The following is a 17,404-nucleotide window of genomic DNA, read 5'->3' on the forward strand; positions in this document are numbered from 1 at the left end:
TTTCAGACCCTACGGCAGGGCCAATATGGCTATACTGTGAAAATGTATTAAATATCGGAAATTCTTATCAACTCCCATATACATTATATTTGAAAAAAAAACCCACAAAAAAACAAATGCCTGATTATGATGACAATGAAGCTCTTTACTTAAATTATAAAATTGATGGTTCCTTGGTCAGGGGGTTAAGTAACTAGGGCGTGGCCTATATTGTCATATAGTGAAAATGTATTAAAGCTTAGAAAATCTGCTTCAAACTTCCATTTTTCCTCCTTGAATAATTGAATCAGAATTATATGCATATTTTGGAAGATCATAAACATGTGCACACAAGACTCCATATTGAGGCTTAAATGCAAATACGAGACTCCCCGTATGGGCTATGATACTCGGGTGAGTCTTAAGGCCCATGGGCCTCTTGATATTTGTAAGCAAACGCTACGAGTTTTACGTGTTGGTGCAACCATTATGATATCGGAATCTGTTATCATGACTGGGATTGGTAAATAAATAATTGTGTCAATTCATGAATATCGAGGGTTTCGTTTTTCTGACCACACAGCCACAAATTGAGGTATAGTAAGTCTTCCCAGTCTCAGGCTAGCGACGATGGGCACAGTGCACTAAAGTATTGGTACTCTCTATACAGTATATAAGTAACATACATCTTGACGTCCCTTTGGTTTAGACAATTTTCCTCTGCTATGGCCCACACAGTAACACTAGTACTGACATTTAGAGTCCTTTTGTAAGGGAATTTGTCCTACATATCAATAAGATCATTCTATCTGAAGTCGAGTTAATAACATAAGCTTTATTGATATCACTATATTGTAGACCACGTGAGTTATTGACATATTTTACGCATGTTTCATTAGTGCCATATATAATCGTTTTCTTTTCTTTTTTGTAGAAATGGGGATAGAGCGCATGTAAGTTTCACTAACATCATATATTGCAATCATTTTCTGTATCCACGTTGGATAACAGTTTTAAATTTATTTTTAGTATGCGTTCAATTTTTCCCAAAATTCAGTAGGAAAGATTTTTTTTATTGTTAATGTATGTTCGCAAAGCCTATTTTTAATTTGCTCCTGAATACCTGTTACAATCCTTTAAATCTCCATTTAGCACAAAAATTTCCAATTAATGTATGATGAGGTGAATATTAGGAACAGTGATCAATCTCAAAACTCCTGTCTGTCAGACGATTGGCTAAATGTAAACAAGAATTAAAAGTATAAGAGGGATATTAAAATCCTGTATTAGACACATTGAAACAAAGTACGTATCAACTATCATTCTGCGTTTAGTAAACCAGAAGTCATCAAAAACTCCAAAATGTCTTGCTACGATAGTTTATGCCATTCCAGCTTGAAGCATCCCAACAGCGTGATTACGTTGGTTTTCGCTGAGTCATGGCATGACAGAAGGGTACATTTTGTCAAAACGAATAGTGTCCAAACAAACCTTTTACACTTCTTACTCCAAACAGTATTCTAGTAAACCTCGTGCGTACAAACACTTCAATAAACAACAGGTGTTCACTAACCATGGAAACGCCCGTGCATCTGAGTCGGGTATTATCCGATATTGTTAAAAAAACATCATCTTTATCGATTGTTTAGATTTTACAAATATAAAGAATAAATATAGAAAACTTATACTAAATTTATAATGCATAGTAACTTTTTTCCGCTAGTATATTAACAATAATCATTTTCATTGATATGTCGATTTGATATATCCCTGTGAACTCGAGATAGGACTCACGGCGGGTGTGACCGGTCGATATGGGATGCTTACTCCTCTTAGGCAGTTGATCCCACATTTGGTATGCCCATGGTCCAGTGTGTGTCCAAATCTTTATTTTGTATTTACTATAGGAGTATGAAATCAATATTGATTACTGTTTGTTATCTTCACCTTTGATATGAAATGCAAAATTAAGAGATCAACAAACACGGACGCATGGATATACCAGAGTTGGATCGAGTGCCTAAGGAGATTAAGCATCTCCTGCTTATCGGTCACGCCGGCCTTGAGTCATATACCTTGACCAAGTAAACAATGTAAACCGTTGTTAAAATAAGTTTGTAAAGAACGACCTAACAATTGGTATGCAAAACGTCAGGCAGGATTTAACTTAATGACAGACTGTTGTGTCAAATAGATTGTTATATTTACATTTGCAACTGTTTTCTCGTACATAACACTATTACGAGCAATACGTATTTATTTCTGGATAAATCTACTACGGGGTCAACAGAGGTCACGGCTGTGCGTATGAACATTTGTTAAAAGTAGGTAACAGATACTACTTTTACTAAGGCAATACACATCTAGAAATCGCTCTCACTTACTACAGAAATCTTTCAATAGATGAAATCAACATCACAAAATGTATTTACGGTTTTATTTGTATTCCAAGCAGTGGACTTTCATCAATACATTGATAAAAGCATTTCTGTAAACAATGTCTTTAGTTACTAGCCTACTAGGCCTAATGTATGTCTAAAATTTCGTCTGCTACAACTTCACCCTGGTCATCGGTGATGCGGAATTGTACCTACTGCTAGACGATGACATTAGGCTTTATCAAAAAGGTCATTCACAGGATCTATGGCCGATAAGTCGTCAAAGTGCATTAAGACCTACACACCACACTGCTTCCGTGCCACAACAGCCATAGGTGCTTGATGTCGGTTTCCAAGTTTATGTCGGGACATCGAATTGAGGCCTCGTTAAAAACCTATTACAAAAATTTATCGAGTCAAAAGAAGCGTCCAGTGAGCTCATGTTTATCAACAATTACATATCCAAATCCAAACCGTCCCTTAATACCTCCGTGCAGTTCCACATTTTCTGCGATGTTCAGTTCTTTCCGGAGATTCATCTGAGCTGCGTCCTCTGTCTTGTCTATATATGATTTGCCTACACCTGACGACTGCCGCCCTGTTCTTCATGTTCCTCCATCTCAGTCTTCTGTTAACTCCGTAATATCCACAGAATATCTTTCAAAGTCGGTCTTCAACGTCTTCACTTTTCAAAAGTCAAAGCGCATCACAACTCTAAGTGTAACACTGCGCATCCCCGTTTAAATCATAATTCCCTCACCCCCTAAAATTAGACATATGGAAGAGTTTTCTATTATATACTCCCGAGTTAATGTATAAGTATATGTTGATATACTTGCTTTCTAGCGTCTTAATAATTAAAACAGTTCTTCATTTTATAGAACTTTGTTTTGTGTTGTCGTCATTTTGAACATCTATGACACTTCGTTGTGAACGTCAACAATTTGAAATGTATGGAAACGTGTTGTTAACACAATTCAGCAATGTTACCGACCAAAAATGTAAATATAAGTAATAAGGTATCATTTAAAAATATTTATCGGGATATAAATATGGGTTGGTACATGATCAAATTTTCCATAAAGCCCTTCGGGCTTTATGGAATTTGATCACGTGACCAACCCGTATTTATATCCCGATAAATATTTTTAAATGATACCTTATTTCTTAAACAACGACCATAGCATTTCCGAAATGCTGTATTTTTATAAAATGTGTATCTATTTTATGGCTGTTAGAACATATAAAGGATTGTTGTTAAGTTCTTCATTGTACTAAGTGCATGTAACATACAATCTGAATACCCCATTCAATGCTATACTTTGATGGATTTCCTACAGTTGATTTTATTGCAGGCGGAGGCATTCGTGCCGTGCCGATTTATCTAGTTTAAATTTAAATTTTCAGTTGATAAAGAGGTATTGTGCAATAGTAACAAATTGAAGGTGTATTTGGTTCAACAGGTCAAGCATATGCTAAAGAATGTACTCTTATAATAGTGAATTCCCCCATGTTTACAAGTCGCGGTAGTACGAAAGCTCAGATGGTACATGTACATTCGATATCGAATCTTTTATTTCGAATGTTAAACGAACCATCTGAGCCTCCGTACGGTAGTTTAGTAGATAATATCGACACTTGTTCTCACCATGAGGCCATGAGTTCGATTCTGTATCCCTGTGACTGCGTGAAACGTTAACGTTTGACATAATTTGTGATTATCCCTTCGACTGTAGCACCCATAATTAGGAGTAAAGGATCATTCGGATATTTCCACGGAAGGCATGGATGCAATGTAGAGGGCTTTTTTCTGCTTCGGCTACTGCTTTAAGCGTCATGTATTGTTCAAAACTTGTGACACTTCCCCTGCAACCGGTGCTATCCATAGATGAAATGTTAATGGGGCCTAAAGCAACAAGCAAACTAAAAACATATTCGGAGTGCTTAGAATACATAGTTACTGAAATTAAATATGAAGTATGATATTTCCGTCATTATTTTTACCAATGATGTGGAATGATAAGAGTGTGAGCAGGTTGACAACATAATTTCTATGTACATTTATAGAAGCCTAAATACAACATACTTAGTGTTATGTACACTTTGTAATGCATCTTCATCTCTACACAGACGACAATGGACTTCTTTTGGGGATGGATATGCTGTCCATATGCATACTGATACTTAAACTATTGATTTAATGTACTGTAATGTTCAAATGGTAGCCCATCTCCACTGAAAGTGATAGTAACATGCGAATTCAGCCATTTCTATTACCTTTTTTATAGAGACGAAAATGTAAAAGCAGCTGACATGTCTAAAGATGAATCTCAAATTTCTTTGGCAGGTAAGTGATTGCATCATAATGAAAACGTCCACATACGGAACTGCCTGTCCAGCCCAACATTAAATGTTATTTTGTGAATAAGATATTGTTTAAGTTACTTGCCCAGTCATCAGGAATAATAATTAAACATGGGTAGAAAATAGAGATAGAAAAAAACTTCTAAATGCAGATGTTTCAGTTCCTTTTTTATTTTGTTCGCGTAGGAATTATATTTTCGGATGAACAGATAATTTATTCGGGTAGGGTCTACTCTGATAATTTTACTCATGGAAAACATTTCAACGATTACCATGCGACGACAGCAAAGGTGATCATAGGACTTAACACTACATTTGATCTACTAAATAGAATTTACCTCACCTAATTTGAAGATTTTGAAGTGAGGTTTTCTGATAAAAACATTACTATCCAGCTTATGTTTGTCCATCTGTGTCTCATTTAAATCTTCACATTTTTCTTCTTTGGTGTTGAATAAAACCCTGCTGAATTCGACAATTGAAAATATCTGAGTATAATAAGACAATTGTAGAGGTTAGACTGGTTCGACTGCCGATGCCAAATCCAGCAGTTCAGCTGGTAAAGCACCAAGGTTCAAATTTAGTATGTATGGTATGGTTTATGTTGTTTTAAAGTAGTTACACCCTCCTGTGACGTCATAGGAGTTTACAAAATGAATGATTTATTTAGATTTATGCATGGTATTACCATAGACTTTGTGGAAGTCCTTTCCATTGGTTATTATAAAAAAATCTTTTTTAAATGTATAATATTTAAAAAGCCAAAGTTATATATAGATAATCAATAGTATGTTTCAAAATTTTGAATCCAAGGGCAATAACTCTGAATCATTGAATCCTTCATCTAGTTCATTGTGCGATAGAGTTTATTTTTTACAGAATTTTTGAATAGCTTTGTAAAGAAACAGTTTCATGAAAATTTTATGAATACTATTATTTTGTTTTAATCATTTTGTTTTTGTAAAATTTGGTAATGCTGTTGAAGGAAAATTGCAATTTTCTGACATTGATATATGATTTTGTATTTTTATGTCTCACATCTTAAAAAGTGTTGTGACCTTTATATCTTATATGATAATTTCTTAGTTTCAAATCCAATAAATTGAAATAAATACACATTTTAAACTTTTATCAGATAGCAACGCAATTATGGAGTTATCTTAAATGACAGTATTAGTATGCTATTTCTATTACCAGTGCTGACGAACCTGAAATTTATGTTATAATTGTGTCACTCGGATCACATCGGTCGATTCCAGAATCTGCCGAAGTTTGCCGAATGATAAATGTATAAGGAAGTAGTCCGGATCTGTGGCGTTTCTGACGAAAAGATTCACTTGTGCAACAATATAAATCAAATTTATAACCAAAGTTTACATTTTTATCATATGTATATGGATATTTTAAATAATATGCCACTGTAGAACCAAATATGACGGTGATACACGAGTATCCTAGTAAACTTGATAATAACCAAAGTGATTGAAAGTCATTTTTCGACGTATCAGCATATGATCGAATTCAGGAGCAGATTATTTTATACACACTTGCTGCTTTTTAATTTAATTTTTATTTATATTTTTCAGAGCAACATGAACAGGGAGAAAGGTAAATACAGCTATTGGAGTGGAGTGGTGATGTAATGCTTTGAGAATTTCTAACATTGAACATAAATTCAGTCAATTAATATATCATTGTTTCTAAAGGATGACTACAAATACGTTCCATTGAACCGGTTTTTAGTTTTGAACTGATCAGGAGGACTTTCCATTTATTACTCAAAACAGATTTTTTTTAATAAACCTGGTTTCAACTATTATTCATTTAGTCCATACAAAACCAGAACTATTTACTCAATTGACACAATGTAGATGGTTAGTGATTACACAAAATGATCCAGAGCGGCTAACATAGGTCAAGATGTGTGGCAGTTCACCAGAAGGTGGTGACGTCTTTAGTGAGTGAAATATTATCAAATGGGCATCAAACTCTAAAACAAATCAAACGAGTAATCTCGCTTAGATACACCTTGGCAACAGCACTATGTTGTGGTAGAATGTTTATTGATTGTTGATTGGTTGGTTTTACATTTCGTCGAGAATATTTCTCTCATACCTAAACGTCACCAGTTATAGGTGAAGTACCAAAAATGTATATCTATGCTTAGCGCCCAGGGCCATAGTAGTAAAAGTTCTTTAGCATACCCCTGCAGCGACACGGGATCTCCGATTTTATGGTAATTTCCGAAAGACCCGTCATTCTCACTTCTAAATGCCGTGCGTTTTACGAAGAAGTAACCACTACCTATTTTAACGTCTAACGTTTGATGAGGTCATGCCACGAGCGGGGCTCGAACTCACGGCCACCTGGTTACGATTTTTGTTTGAGCTAATTTATTATGAACTTATAATATTGTGTGTACTTGCACTTTTGATCTTTGCATGATGTCTGATAATCGGCCTTTAGTCAATAAATGAAGGCAGTGATAAGCATTTGTACCCATCGCGTGTGAACGAAAGTATGTTTTGCGTCTCCCTGTTCGTAAGAGTTCCACAAAGGGAAAGAACTATTGGACAACTCGGAAATTGCGTATTGGGCGGGCAACAACACAAACAAATCATGTTTCTGTTTACAAATTCTAACAACACTTCACATTTAAAACATGTACTCTTTCTTTGTAGCGAAACAGGTTTACTTCAAGGACACATATCATGTTTTCAAAGTATACAATATTACATGCATTTTGTCTTCTTTATGCTTATAGTAATTAATTCTAATAGTTCGTTCGCCGAAATTTTGCGATAATTAACCACAATACAGACTTACATCTAAGCCCCGATTTCAAATAGTCAAGTTAATTAGGTAGGTAGTCACGTGGTACAGTGAGGTCACATGCGCCCTTCGGATTGTGAAAGTACTGCGAGATATTATTAAAAACTCAACTTTTTGGGGCCCAATTAATTTACCATGGGCAACATTTAAATCGATGTTGATAAATTGTCCGAGTTTTATATGTGTTCGCCACCAGTGCACACATATAACGATGTAAATAACCAAATATAGCGAGTAAAGCGTGTATGAAATCGGCAAAATTGTGAGTAAATAATGTTTATATGGGTCGCTGTCTACAAACTGTTTGGGGATGTTATTCCTTTATACATCTGTAATTGGCGCTGTTTTTCTAAAATAAACAGTGCAATCATTATTTATTTTTGGATTAGACAAATTATGATACGTTAAATTGTTGACAACTAGGCCCTATGTCAAGCTATTGTCACGCGTGCATTTCGGAAAGAAAGAAAAAGACAACACACACACAAATCAATAAAAATATTCAAATTTAAAGTGGTAATCACATTATTTTATTTTGATAAAGCAATCTTATTACTAGTTTTGAATTGTGATCTGCACGTCTTTAGGAAGTACGAAGTGGGAGCACGGCGTTATAGCCTACGAGTTCAATAAAGAAATAATTTTATAATTCAATTTAAAGTTAGGAAATACAATATTCTATTATTTGTATAATTAAAAGTTCAATTATTTTGTATCTTTATTTTTTGTTGTTGTAAATCTACCAGTTTGTAGAAGTTACATTGTATCGTCGATATATGTTGTTACAAGGTGAAGGTCAGTTGATCCGAGTGTGTATTGAATTTGAAGAGCAAAACAGAATGTATGCTATAGGCCTACCAGTGCTTATAGCTTCGATATATCCATTTTCTCGCAGTTTATCGGGGTCTCTGTCCAAGCGATGTTTGAAAAGGTGACTGGGTATGTTTTTTAAGGTAAAGTTCTTGCTCCAACAAAAAAAATTATCCACGTCTTTTTTCTCGTACCTTCCTTCGAAAAATTGAAAAATACTCAGTCTAAATCCTTTCTACCGACAACTAGTACACCCGAGCACGGCACAAAACATCTTAATGCATTATTATTTACAAGCCGTTAACGTGACAATTGGTTTTTTGTCGATTAAATCTAATCTGTTTATAAAATGGCTTATAGATGTTTTCAAACCCAAGGGCGCATATGACGTCACATAAAACGGCGCGTAAACTAGCGAAAGAAAATATGCATATCGCAAGATTTGAATTTCATCGCTTTCAAACTCGAAAACTACGCAAACTATTTTATTTAAAACACATGTAATGTAGTTTTAGGCATAAAAAGAGTTAATTTTGCTGAAAAAATGAAAAAGTTTAGAAACATGCGTTGTGTCCTTTCAGAATTGCTTCAAAATAACTATTTCATAATTAAATCAATAACAGAAAATAGTGAATGCCATAAGGAATTAGATTAGTAAAAATAATTAACTCGTATTTATTAATAAATTAGCTTCAACCCATCACCTATGTTTTGTAAACTGAAGTCAAGATCTGAATATAGCTTTGCTTGGTTTTATAATCTAGTAAAATGCAGAATGCAAATATGACAAATGGTTTTCAAGCCAACTGCAGTACTAATGAAATATTTTGCCAGGACAAAATCATGTCATTTATGTATGGTAACTTAACCAGGCCAAATCTTTGCTTATGAGCCTTTGGTAATTTGTTTTAATGAAATACAACCTATTGAATTTTGCTGATGAAATGGAATATTTATATCCTTCAGAAATGTGTATGAAGAATTAAAAGAGCGAGAAGCTGGAAATCAATACCAGGATCTTTCCATTAAAGGTAACGTTTTGTTGTTACCTGGATTTGAAAACTTACATTTCATTATACTAATTTTCATAACAAGTGCTAAAATCTAATTATTTTCTTTATACAGGAAATAAAGAAAGCAAAACGTAAGATAACTAGGCGTTCTCTCTCTCTCTCTCTCTCTCTCTCTCTCTCTCTCTCTCTCTCTCTCTCTCTCTCTCTCTCTCTCTCTCTCCACTAGACCTCTTTTGCGATCCATTGTCATCCATCACAGTTTTTCAATGCTCAAAAACTATCTACATTGTTCATAATAACCCAAATCAATGTGCATCATCTTCTGGTGAGGGCAAACAATGATAATGTAAATGTTGTTTCCACATTTCTAATTTTGACCAAGGATAAGGACACTAGTAAATATAAGCGAAATATTTATTCTGTTTGCAACTTTATAATGAAGTGATATCAGAGGTTCAAACTGATTTGAACTACGAATAACTCCGTTTACCTAATCAAGATATTGGGCTCACAGCAGGTGTGACCGGTCAACAGGAGATGCTTACTCATCCTAGGCACCTGATCCCACCTCTGGAATAATCAGAGGTCTGTGTTTGCCCAACTCTCTATTTTGTATTGCTTATAGGAGTTATGAGATTGATTACTGTTCGTTATCTTCATCTTTCATGCTAAGGAAAAAAGGGCGTTGACACCCTGAATCAAAGTAATGAAGTGAAAAATAATTTCCATATCACAGATATCACTATCCTCGAACAGAATGCAATGACCTGCATGGGCAAATAATTTGGTTAAGATCAAACTCTCTGGTATATTTTACCTATAATGATAGAAAGAAATACTTTAATTAGGTCATAAATTTGTAATGGAGAGACATTGAAATATCACATGAAACATACTGGTTGCTTATACCAGGTAGTGAGTCTTGGCCCTGAACATAAATGATTTGACCAAATGAAGGGTCCATAATAAATGATAGAACTACCTGTGAAATCAATCAGTGAAGGAAATGTTAGTACTGATCCTTAATTTTGCCATTTGGTCGCTTGAAACACTTGAACATTCGTATAACAACATTTTCTAGGCGAACCTATGAAAACATACAAGGATCCAATGCTGGCAATGAATACAAAGAAAATTCAACTGTTTCTAAAAAGAAAGGTAAGTCCAATTATATTTAGATATTCTTGTGTTACTTTCTAACCACCGCTCAATGTTGTGGGGGTATTAAAGACAACTACAATTTACGATTAATTGATTGATTGTTGTTTTACGTCCCACTCGAAAATTTTTCACTCATATTGAGACGTCACCATTACCGGTGAAGGGCTGCAATATCTAGGCCTATCCTTGGCGCTTACGGCCTTTGAGTAGAGAGGAAAGTTCATCGTGCCACATCTGCTGTGACAGGGAGCCTCGGTTTTCACAGTCTCATCCGAAGGACCGCCCCATTTAGTTGCCTCTTACGACAAGCAATGGGTACTGGGTATCTATTCTAGATCGGATCCCCACGGGATTACAATTTAAGAAATGATGATGCATATCACAAAGCCTACTATGACGTCATAAAATTTGATTATGTTTATCCTGTTGTTCATTAATCTCGGTATGTGTTACGTATGGGGTTACCCAACGTGAAGGATAAATCCCAAGTTTCCCGAGGATAATTTTAAATAAGAGAATCAAACTCTTTGAAGCAAATTGAAATACATGCATGTTTGTTTTGTCCCTTGTTTGTTGATATTTAGTCTTAATTTAAGTTTCGAGGTCTTCCTTTATGAACGTATGTGGATTCTAGGCGTCTTGAAGTCAATTAAAGTTGATGAGCCCCCTTTTCATTTTAATTCGTAGTCTACCATATTCATACTTAGATATTTGATTAAAAGTAGACATTAACGGCAAACTGACAACTCAATTGTATGACAAACGGGATGATTTCAGCTTCTCCATCGTCAACTTCACATATTTATGTAGCAATATTCCATTATCACCTGCATATGGTGTTTATATCTCTCTATCGATACCATACGCAAGAGCTTGTTCTGCGTATGGTCATTTTTTAAATCTAGGCAAGCTATTGACAAACAAGTTGATGGTACAGGGGTTTCAACAGTCTCGATTGAAGTCAGCATTTAGCTAATTCTATGGTCGTTATACCCCCGAAGGTAGGGTGAGGCCACAATAGCGGATCAAAGTTTTATATACAGGTCTATAGGGAAAATCTTTAAAAATCTTATTCTCAAGAACCACTGGGCAATGAAAGCTCAAATCTACATGTCAGTTTCCTGACATAGTGCAGATTTAAGTGTGTTAAGATCATTGTCCACAGGGTAGGGTGGGACCACAGTAGGGGATAAAAGTTTTACATGGTAAAATATATGGAAAATCTTTAAAACTCTTCTTCTTAAGAACTACTAGACCAGGAAAGCTCAAATTTACACGAAAGCTTCCAGACAGAGTACAAATTCAGGTTTGTTAAAGATCGTGGCCCCTAAAGGGGTAGGGTGGGGCCACAGTAAGGGATCAAAGTTTTACATGGTAGTATATATGGAAATATTTTAAACTCTTCTTCTAAAGAACCACTGGATCAGGAAAGTTTACAAGTATATGCAAACTTTTTGACATAATGCAGATTTAAGTTTGTTAAAAATCATGGTCCCGGGGGTAGGGTGGGGTCACAATAGGGGATCAAAGTTTTACATACAAATATATCAGGAAAATCTTTTAAAATCTCCCAAAGAACCACTGGCCAGAAAAGTTTAAATTTACATGAAAGCTTCTTGACATAGTGTAGATTCAATTTTGTTAAAATCATGGCCTCCAGGGGTAGGGTGACGCCAGAATGGGGTATCAAACTTTTACTTACAAAAATATTGCTAAAAAAATTATCTCAAGAGCCACTAGGCCAGGAAAGTTCAAATTTGCATGGCAGCTCTCTGACAAAGTGCAGATTCAAGATTGCTAAATTATGTTCTACAGGCGTAGGGTGGGGCCACAATAGGGGATCAAAGTTTTTCATAGGAATATATATTATAGGGAAAATCTTTAAAAATCTTCTTCTCAAGAACCACTTGGTCAGACAACTTTAAATTTACATGAAAGCTTCTTGATATTATATTCTTTTATTTGACAAGAATTTTTGACGCCCTTCCTTTACTTATAAAACAATGCTACATTTTCCGAATGTCAAACTGATTTGAATAGTATTTCTGACTATTTTACGCCTCTATTTATGAAGACATTGTCAATAAATGTATATAATCCTTTTGCCAAATTTGAAACTTAAGTTATACCATTTGTCTCTAATATACCCTAAATGTGTAATGTTTTGTATACATTTCCTTCCCACAAATAATAGATTCTTTAAATGTTATGTATAACAGTTTTATCTGCATCAAACATATACAAATATGGTGCAATCTAAATATATTTCATAGTCACACTTTTTATTTTGTACGTACATTTATTTTTGGATTATATCTTCAGGTTGATATACATGTAGTTGCAATAAAGTGAATTACGCAAAATCTAAGGGGGAAAAACATCATTTCTCAACACGGGGTACCTATACTGCCCGTACTGTTTGTATGTTATATTTATCTTGACTTCTTTCGAGAGTGTGTTTTAATTGCATGTATCCCAAACGACCAAGGTCGTAAATTTTGAAGTGCATGTATATCTATAAATTGTTTATGTCACTACAGTGCTAATTACTTTTTTCACACACATTATATAAACTAATGTATTAAGGATTATCTCCCTCATGCATAGCTCTATCCTTGGACAAATTTGGCTTCAGTTTTTGGCACTCTAGTTTTCCTATTAGCTCTTACAAGTTTATCGTTATTTCGAATTTCCAACATTTTGGCTTGAGCGTCACTAAAGAGACATTACTGTATTTGTCGAAATCTGTATCTGGTGAATCAAAATTGGTACCGTATACGTTTTACATTAAGAAGTTGAATATCATATATCATTAGTAAAAATATAACACATGTTGTATACCGAAATGATGCATCAATATTCATAATTTATGAAAACGTCAAGAATTCTAAATATTATAAAATATTTTTTCTTCTACTTTTCCATCTATTCATATACCTGCACCTGTAATACTGTACACAATGTACTTTTCGTTTTTGCTAATTTGTACGGAAATTCGTTAAGTCTCATTATATTAGTTTCATCTAATTTCATTTAGTGCCCTGCTATAGTTTACTATTTCATGTCTACTACTTTTAAATGTCAGTCATCAGATGTATGATATTTTAAACGTTATTGTATTTAAAAAAAAAACCAATTTATTCTTCACAATTCCTTTGCTCTGTGCTCTGTCAATAATTAATATCAATGAAATGTAAATTGTTTTCACAGATGAGAGAGACCAGACTTACTACAACACCCGGATGGTAACGCCCACTGATGTGTACGTCAACACCTCATTTCAGAACTAGTCAATCAGACTTACTACAACACCCGGATAGTAACGCCTACTGATGTGTACGTCAACACCTCATTTCAGAACTAGTCGTAGGAAGTCCAAGCCACGTCATAGTCATGTGGTCTATCAGAAGATACTTATGATTTGTCGTGTGTGTGTGTGTGTGTGTGTGTGTGTGTGTGTGTGTGTGTGTGTGTGTGTGTGTGTGTGCGCGCTTTTCCTTGCACCCCTTCAGTATTTTGAAGGTTGGGTATATTTAGATATTAAAGTTTTATGAGTTTCATTTATCTATTTTTTTTGCTTGTAAAGTATTATAGACAACTGTGAAGTCAACTTCTCATAACACTGTCCTCTCCCTTACTTCGAAGAACAGGGCTACGAGGCAGTACATAATGCCAATCCACCAATAAGTTAAAATGTAAATACGGGCTGACCAAACTAACTTTAGCTTGGATTTATTTCTGTTGTTAAATATAACGAAAACATATTCAAATATTACCGGTAAGATACATGTATATAAACTTACAAACATCTGCAAATTGATATACTCTGATGATTTATAAGATATACACTATATAAGATATGCATTTTTATAAACACTTACGAAGTTGACGTGTGTGGTGTTTTTTTAGTCTTGGAAATTTCTATATTAAGAAACATTTTGTTTATTTGATTAAGTACATGTATCATTGCTACTACTTGTTTTCAAACTAATCTTAGATTTCGGGAATAAGAGAAGGTCTTACAAAGTTTCCGTAAGATATATCATTTTAGCGATTTAGTTATCACCTCGCTATAACGATATAGCTAATTTGTTTTAACGAGACAATTAATTCGTTATAACGAAAAAACTAACTCGTTATAACGAGATACTAACTCGTTATAACGAGATTATTAACTCGTTATATCGAGAAAACTACCTCATTATAACGAGATACTAACTCATTCTAACGAAGTACTAACGTTATAACGAGAAAATTAAGTAATTATAACGAGATAACTAACTCATTATAGCGAGATGACTAAGTCGTTATAACGAGATAATTAACTCGTTATGACGAGATACTAACTCGTTATAACGAAATACTAACTCTTTATATCGAGATACTAACTCGTTATAGCGAGATAATTAACTCGTTATAAATGAGATACCAACTCGTTATAAGAAGTTAAATTTTTTTCCCTTTTCGAAAATGAGCCTATCCGGCTTTCGTACAATGAATTCATCAAAATAAAAAAATCGACGCAGCATTAGACCGTACGTCACACGAAACTCCTGTTTATCTGTGGGTAAACTAAAAGTGCATGCTTCCAGGGAGTTGTGACGTTTAACAGCGCTTTGATTTTTTATGTCTTTTTTAAAACTCTTTAAGCGTATCAGGCAGAAATAGTCCTGTACTCTGTCATTCTATTTATACAATTATAAATTAACACAATGGAGAATTATATTTGATCGTTGAAAGAAATATGCCGGAAGTGCTCGCATTCGCTGCAATGTTCAATGCACATGCCACACTTCTATTTACCTCTTGAAAGATAACATTTTAAAACATGCAACTCATGTTTACAAACACCTCAGACAAGAACTAGGAAGAAAACCTGCCAAAATGTGTGCTGGATTTTCGTCTCCGTTATTTGGATACGGCACCCTTTCATTAATTTGCCTCATTCTACCTCACTGCGTTGGTACATGTAAGTAATATCAATGGCAAGTTATTGTTAAACATTTTAATTGATAGTTGACTAATGTTTTTCTGACTGGCTTTTATATGATATTCTGTAGACGATACATGCATGTGTGTTGATAATACATATGACTAGAATGTCATGATGCATATATGCATTTACACTTTCATCTATGTATACTTGGTCAGATAATGTGTATGAATGAATGAATGTGTACCAGGCAGATGCCACTAACAAGCAGCCAGTAAGGAAAATCATGAAAGGACTGAGAGTACTCATAATCAATATTTAATTTGAAATCTATCTTAAAGGAAAATGGGATATAAATTCATGTTTTCAATTAATAAATGTCAATCACAATCACAAAGTCACACATTAATGGTTTATAAACATCCTTTATCACTAAAGGGAAATCAAATGGCATATGCTAAATGCTGAAAAATAAACATCCGTAAATTATATACTCTGATGAAATCCGTGAAGGCCAACATATCACGGAACCAAATGTTGAAAAATTAACAACACCATTAAAAGACTTTCGGAGATATTCACGGTGAAGCATAGGTAGTTTTATGTACATGATATATACGTGACTGTTTTTCTACGCTTCAATAATATTTCTGCATAGCGGGAAATTGTTTTCAAAAGCCTTCTTTCAAAAGCCGGACATTATATGTTTAACATGAACCCGGGCAACTGATATGTATTTATAAGTTACATGGTTGTGAAAACATACATAAACTTATTTTTGTTTACGTTATGGTTTTAATTTTTCTATTAACATGAAGCAGAATTTATTTAAAAACTTATACGCGAGAAGAAGAAATTCTTGCTGTGGCCTTCAATTCGACATTTAGATATATCGACGACGTTTTGTCTATTAACAATGATAACTTTCATTCGTATGTCGATTCGATATATCCCTGTGAGCTCGAAATAAAATACACCACAGAGTCGTCCACTTCTGCTTCATACTTAGATATTTTATTGAAAATACACATTAACGGAAAACTGACAACTCAACTGTATGACAACAAACGGAATGATTTCAGCTTCTCCATCGTCAACTTCCCATATTTATGTAGCAATATTCCATTATCACCTGCATATGGTGTTTATCTCTCTAAACTGATTTGATACGCAAGAGCTTGTTCTGCGTATAGTCAGTTTTTAAATCGAGGCAAGCTACTGACAAACAAGTTAATGGTACAGGGGTTTGTTTCAACAGTCTCGATTGAAGTAAGCATTTCACAAATTCTGGGGTCGTTATAACAATCTAGTTCGTCAATACAACCTATCATTGGGTCAAATGCTGTCTGACATGTTTCAGACCGATTGTTAAGCCGTTCTTGGAACACTGATTTTGACTACGGATAAATCCGTTTACCTTATCAGGACATAGGGCTCACGGCGGGTGTGACCGGTCGACAGGGGATGTTTACTCCTCCTAGGCACATGATCCCACCTCTGGTGTGTCCAGGGCTCCGTGTTTGCCCAACTATCGATTTTGTATTGCTTATAGGAGTTATGAGATTCATCACTGTTCGTTATCTTCACCTTTCATTAAAACCTTTCATGTTATTCTTAGATAAAACAAATGGTTCGTCTAAATCTAACTTCTTAAGGGATACATCATGATTAATAAAGATAGTTCCCATCAAATCATTCGAAATTGGATATAATTAACTAAATAGTTATGAAATAATAATAGGCTTTCTGAATACTTATCACCGCTTTGTGATTACCAAGAGTACGATATATTAGTTAATCGTATTTGTCCTGACAAATCAGTAAATACCTATGGGTTAAAGTTGATTTAGATGTGTAGTGAAACCGATTTGAGAATTTTGAATGGTAGGCATATTGGAAAATTGGCCAATGACTTTACATATTGTGGTGTTAAC

At 34.5% G+C, this 17,404-nt stretch overlaps 1 protein-coding gene across 1 annotated transcript in view; it reads left to right on the forward strand.

Moving 5' to 3' along the window:
• Positions 1 to 17,404, forward strand: part of LOC125655883 (uncharacterized) — an 87,895-nt gene that overhangs the window by 23,722 nt on the left and 46,769 nt on the right. Inside the window, exons 8-12 of the mRNA XM_056143892.1 lie at positions 914 to 932; positions 4,646 to 4,704; positions 6,308 to 6,329; positions 9,330 to 9,394; positions 9,489 to 9,507. Coding sequence (XP_055999867.1) covers positions 914 to 932; positions 4,646 to 4,704; positions 6,308 to 6,329; positions 9,330 to 9,394; positions 9,489 to 9,507 — 184 coding nt within the window. The remainder of the gene's footprint in view (positions 1 to 913; positions 933 to 4,645; positions 4,705 to 6,307; positions 6,330 to 9,329; positions 9,395 to 9,488; positions 9,508 to 17,404) is intronic.

This window comes from Ostrea edulis, chromosome 7 (assembly GCF_947568905.1).
Source record: "Ostrea edulis chromosome 7, xbOstEdul1.1, whole genome shotgun sequence".
Taxonomy (NCBI): Eukaryota; Metazoa; Mollusca; class Bivalvia; order Ostreida; family Ostreidae; genus Ostrea; species Ostrea edulis.